Source organism: Priapulus caudatus, unplaced genomic scaffold (genome assembly GCF_000485595.1).
Source record: "Priapulus caudatus unplaced genomic scaffold, Priapulus_caudatus-5.0.1 Scaffold628, whole genome shotgun sequence".
In the NCBI taxonomy this organism is placed as follows: Eukaryota; Metazoa; Priapulida; class Priapulimorpha; order Priapulimorphida; family Priapulidae; genus Priapulus; species Priapulus caudatus.
Window position 1 is genome coordinate 31705 of NW_014577689.1, and position 6001 is coordinate 37705.

General features: G+C 44.1%; 1 protein-coding gene across 1 annotated transcript in view; it reads left to right on the forward strand.

The window, feature by feature from the left end:
• Nucleotides 1-5576, forward strand: part of LOC106812262 (E3 ubiquitin-protein ligase TTC3-like) — an 8835-nt gene extending 3259 nt beyond the window's left edge. Inside the window, exons 2-5 of the mRNA XM_014816091.1 lie at nucleotides 2841-2961; nucleotides 3856-3959; nucleotides 4438-4555; nucleotides 5409-5576. Coding sequence (XP_014671577.1) covers nucleotides 2848-2961; nucleotides 3856-3959; nucleotides 4438-4555; nucleotides 5409-5576 — 504 coding nt within the window. The 5' untranslated portion in view covers nucleotides 2841-2847. The remainder of the gene's footprint in view (nucleotides 1-2840; nucleotides 2962-3855; nucleotides 3960-4437; nucleotides 4556-5408) is intronic.
• Nucleotides 5577-6001: the final 425 nt, after the last annotated feature.

Genomic DNA, 6001 nt, shown 5'->3' on the forward strand with positions numbered 1-6001 from the left:
TTTAGATGTGTTTGGAGGGTCTCGTAGAAAACTGTAAGCACCCACCGGCCGCTGACGCCGTATGCAGATATGCTGACTGCCTGCGTGTGACCATGGAAATATACTTCAGGTATTGTAAGGGTTCAATGTGTTCTGACTCGGTCTGTGGTAGCTGTGAGGTTTTGTCACCTCCATTCTGCTGCTCGTATGTGTGCACGTTCATACACAACGAATATCAATGTTTGCCCTTGTTGCGTCCGCTGTAAAACTCACAGTTTTACGTGCATTTCCTAAACTAAACTTTCTCGGCGCTGCTCCTACTTCCCTACGTCTTGTTTATATCAGGAGTTAATAATGACAAACCTCATTATTAACCCCTGTTTATATCTAACCGCTGGCTGTTTTTTTTTACGTTAAAGCCAATCGATCATTGGATGAGGTAGTCCTAGCTTGATATTAACGTCTAAACACCGTTGAATGAAATACAGTGCTTTCGTTGAAACTAGAAAATGATGTTTTTCTAGAATTAAAAAATAACTCGAACGTATTGTTTATTCGTGTTTGCATACCTGAAGTCGCAAAACATCTCGTTCTTGTGTTTTCTCAGCGATCTTGACTTTGAGGGATTTCTGCGCATCGGCTGCATAGATGCGTGTAAGCTGGAATATCATCCTGGCTGCTGGAAGGAGCTGCGTGCGGAACATCGGCAGCAGCATTCTGAGAAGGTATCAGCGTCGTCTAGTGATGTCCCGATGATCGATTGTAATCGAAAGTCAATCATTTGCAGCAACCGACTAAGCGCTCGATTATGAAAATTTATAATCGATTATCAAAAAAAAAAAATTTTCTAAAATTTGCAAACATTGACACTATGATTATGAGTCGAAAAACACAGACTAATCACTGAAATGGTGCAAAACGCACGGAGAGCTACGGAATATTACGGAGCTAATTACAGTCCGTAGCAAAATACACGGACTCCTACAAACTAACTACAGACTGCTAATTACAACTGTCTAATCTCCGCGAGTCCGTGTTTATTACGTACATAGTCCGTACATTTCCCAGCCAGCGTGGCGCCATAGTGGTACGCACGCGCACATGCATCGATCACATCACCATGCGGCTGTGTTTAGTTTAGTCCAACCACAGCTCTGTACTCCGCTACAGCTCTGTACTCCGCTACAGCTCTATACTACGCTACAGCTCTGTACTCCGCTATGCAGTTGATGTGTGACACTAACCCTCCACTTTGACCGCAGCGATGGCTCAATGGTAGAGTGCTCGCCTCGAAGGTCGGGGGTTCAACCCCCGGCCGGGTCATACCAAAGACTTGAAAAATGGTACACACGGCTTCTCTGCTTAGCATTCAGCAAATAGAGATATATAGAGTGTGGCAAGTTAACTGGCGGTGACACCAGGGGACTAACCCCCTACTGTAGCATTTACTGTGAAAACAGCTGCGGGGCCTCAGGGTTACTGAAACGGAGATAGGCACCGCCCTATGCGCCATATAGGCACGGGAAGGATTTAACTTTTAACTTGGCTAACCATCCAGGCGCGTGCTTTTCTGGTTAGGATTTCCTCGGTGCGCGCTGCTTCACGCCGGACTGTGCCGGTGTCATCTCTAGCATCGTGATGTATGGATCGGACGGTGCTGTGCGGAGAGAGTACAGGGACACGACAAGACAGCGCAGCGCCTCTCCACATTGCAGAAGATCGCTGAAGATGCAGCCAAGGTAGATTTAACAAAGAGATGACGTACTACAGGGTGCGAAATTAACGGGAGTCCGGAGTCAAATACTCCCTGATTTACTGTCGGACTCCCTGATTTGACATATGCAGGAGTCCGTGTGACTCCCTGAAAATTCTGCCATACTAACTAATTTGTTCCAGAGCACGGCCTCGCGGAATTACCGTATTTTTCCAGCTAATATCCAAAGGAAATTTGGCAGATGTGCAGCTGCATGAATCTTAAAAATAAGCACATGCATTATTGTTAATATCTTTAATTTTAAACCTCAGACTGCGGACTCCCTCATTTTGCTGCGGACTCCCTGTTTTTGAGTGTAGGGAGTCCGTTGGACTCCCGTGTTCAAAAGTTAATTTCCACCCCTGTACTATATCAGTGTATATGATGTTGGCTTCTTGGTCAGTAAAGATTTGTCCAATTTTTCCAACTGATGGGGTGATCTGGCTGGTCGATTAGTGTTAAGATAGGAGAGTTCTAAAAATGCTGTTTAGTAACCACAACATTGAGAATTAAAATTTTCAAATTGATAATTGAATTTGTGTGTGATTTTGTTGATCTGAATTGATTTAATTTTAATTCACTTGATTTTTAAGTTTGGCATGCCTCCTGTGGCAGTTTAAGTGGTTTAACTTGCTCAACCTAGCAGCAATCAATATTCAAGTGCGGGTGGTGGGGGGTGGGTGCACGTTATTCCACTCGGATGGATAGGCGAGTTGCATTCTGCATTTCGATTCACCGATTTTCCGATTTTCTGTTCTGCCCCGACATGCACGTATAATTAGCAGGTGCGAATAGTTTTATAGATTAATCACAATTATTGATCTTTCATGGCAGTCTAATAATTGTTTTGTAAAACCTACTGCATACCCCGACACTAGCTTGCCATGGGTGAATCAACCTAGCCAGATGAGTGAGATGATGAAATCCCCGTTCCTTGATGTTGACCCCTGTAGTCATGTGTTTGTTTGTTCGATAGAGGCGATATTTCACCATATTGTCACTCGAGGGAAACACCCGGAGTTGTCCTTTATGAACAAGTGACCTTTCTATAGGGGTGGCCTGGTAACGGAGGTGTTACCGTGTGTGTTTTACGTGTTGTGAATTGTAGATTCAAGATGGCGCTCAAACCTTTGATGCGAGGTCTGCAGGCAGACCTGTCACTCATTACGGCTCGTCATTGGCCTGGCACTCGGGAAGCTATCATTGAAACACAACCCGGAAACCTGAAGGTAACCAGATATAAAAAAATCTTCTCGGTTTTTTTGCGAAAAACCTCTCCATGACTCGCTTGTTGGTCGAGATATTTACAGTGGTCGAGAAACCTTGTAAAATCTCATTTCCAATATCTCGTACTACAAGTTTTTTGTGGGCTAGATTACTCGGGATTTATTCGCAATAAAAATGGTGGTTAAAATTCACAATTTGAAGGCATATATTTATCTTATTTTTATATTGGGTTGTGTATTATTTGGAGTGACATCCCTTTTCATCTAAACTTTTTTATTCCGTATTTTCAATTTCGAGACAAAATTGGCAAAACGGATTCATATTTTCACAACAAATAATGGGTACTAACAGGTATTACCCAGATAAAATGGCATACTGCTACCCTGGGTAATCCATCAAAAATGTGTATAGCTGTCATCATACTTGCTGTGGTATGTAATGAGCAGAGGTAAACTTCATGACTAACGCACGAAGGGTCGTTGTCGTATAATGGCGTATAATATGTACCCGAGGTAACTATTTGATAGGGATAGGGTTAGGGAGTAGGCGTAGGCGACATACTCGCCGACACCTCTGGTACTACGTATACGACAACGACCCCTTCAGCATAACTAACATGCTAGTAGTGTACACCTGTGTAGGGAAGAAAATAGCTCAACAAGGTTGCTGTATACTGTTTACTAGTGACAATTTTCTGTTACTGAAATATTCTACAACTTCCCGCACTGGCTGTGCCAAAACCTGTCTACAAAGTATATGAAATCGGTCGGCGTAATTTGTTTTGGTAAATGGCCAAATTGTTCCCTGCAGCAGTTGTGTGAAGTTCCTGTGTTTGTCTGGCTGTGACTGACAACTATTCAAGTTGTTGCAGCTATTGCATGCTTCTCTGGTTTTAGATGTATTTGGAGAGTCTCGTAGAAAACTGTAAGCACCCACCGGCAGCTGACGCCGTATGCAGATATGCTGACTGCCTGCAAGTTACCATGGAAATATACTTCAGGTATTGTAAGGGTTCAATGTGTTCTGACTCGGTCTGTGGTAGCTGTGAGGTTTTGTCACCTCCATTCTGCTGCTCGTATGTGTGCACGTTCATACACAACGAATATCGATGTTTGCCCTTGTTGCGTCCGCTGTAAAACTCACAGTTTTACGTGCATATCCTAAACTGAACTTTCTCGTCGCTGCTCCTACTTCCCTACGTCTTGTTTATATCAGGAGTTAATAATGACAAACCTCATTATTAACCCCTGTTTATATCTAACCGCTGGCTGTTTTTTTTTACGTTAAAGCCAATCGATCATTGGATGAGGGAGTCCTAGCTTGATATTAACGTCTAAACACCGTTGAATGAAATACAATGCTTGCGTTTAAACTAGAAAATGATGTTTTGCTAGAATAAAAAACAGAACTCTAACGTATTGTTTATTCGTGTTTGCATACCCGAAGTTGCAAAACGTCGCGTTCTTGTGTTTTCTCAGCGATCTTGACTTTGAGGGATTTCTGCGCATCGGCTGCATAGATGCGTGTAAGCTGGAATATCATCCTGGCTGCTGGAAGGAGCTGCGTGCGGAACATCGGCAGCAGCATTCTGAGAAGGTATCAGCGTCGTCTAGTGATGTCCCGATGATCGATTGTAATCGAAAGTCAATCATTTGCAGCAACCGACTAAGCGCTCGATTATGAAAATTTATAATCGATTATCAAAAAAAAAAAATTTTCTAAAATTTGCAAACATTGACACTATGATTATGAGTCGAAAAACACAGACTAATCACTGAAATGGTGCAAAACGCACGGAGAGCTACGGAATATTACGGAGCTAATTACAGTCCGTAGCAAAATACACGGACTCCTACAAACTAACTACAGACTGCTAATTACAACTGTCTAATCTCCGCGAGTCCGTGTTTATTACGTACATAGTCCGTACATTTCCCAGCCAGCGTGGCGCCATAGTGGTACGCACGCGCACATGCATCGATCACATCACCATGCGGCTGTGTTTAGTTTAGTCCAACCACAGCTCTGTACTCCGCTACAGCTCTGTACTCCGCTACAGCTCTATACTACGCTACAGCTCTGTACTCCGCTATGCAGTTGATGTGTGACACTAACCCTCCACTTTGACCGCAGCGATGGCTCAATGGTAGAGTGCTCGCCTCGAAGGTCGGGGGTTCAACCCCCGGCCGGGTCATACCAAAGACTTGAAAAATGGTACACACGGCTTCTCTGCTTAGCATTCAGCAAATAGAGATATATAGAGTGTGGCAAGTTAACTGGCGGTGACACCAGGGGACTAACCCCCTACTGTAGCATTTACTGTGAAAACAGCTGCGGGGCCTCAGGGTTACTGAAACGGAGATAGGCACCGCCCTATGCGCCATATAGGCACGGGAAGGATTTAACTTTTATCTTGGCTAACCATCCAGGCGCGTGCTTTTCTGGTTAGGATTTCCTCGGTGCGGGCTGCCTCACGCCGGACTGTGCGGGTGTCATCTCTAGCGTCGTGATGTATGGATCGGACGGTGCTGTGCGGAGAGAGTACAGGGACACGACAAGACAGCGCAGCGCCTCTCCACATTGCATGAGACGATCGCTGAAGATGCAGCCAAGGTAGATTTAACGAAGAGATGACGTACTACAGGGTGCGAAATTAACGGGAGTCCAGAGTCAAATACTCCCTGATTTACTGCCGGACTCCCTGATTTGACATATGCAGGAGTCCGTGTGACTCCCTAAAAAATTCTGCCATACTAACTAGTTTGTTCCAGAGCACGGCCTTGCGGAATTACCGTATTTTTTCAGCTAATATCCAAAGAAAATTTGGCAGATGTGCAGCTGCATGAATCTTAAAAATAAGCACATGCATTATTGTTAATATCTTTAATTTTAAACCTCAGACTGCGGACTTTTTGCTGCGGACTCCCTGTTTTTGAGTGTAGGGAGTCCGTTGGACTCCCCTGCGATGTTCAAAAGTTAATTTGCTACCCACTGTATATATCAGTGTATAATCGATGTTGGCTTCGTTTGGTCAGTAAAGAT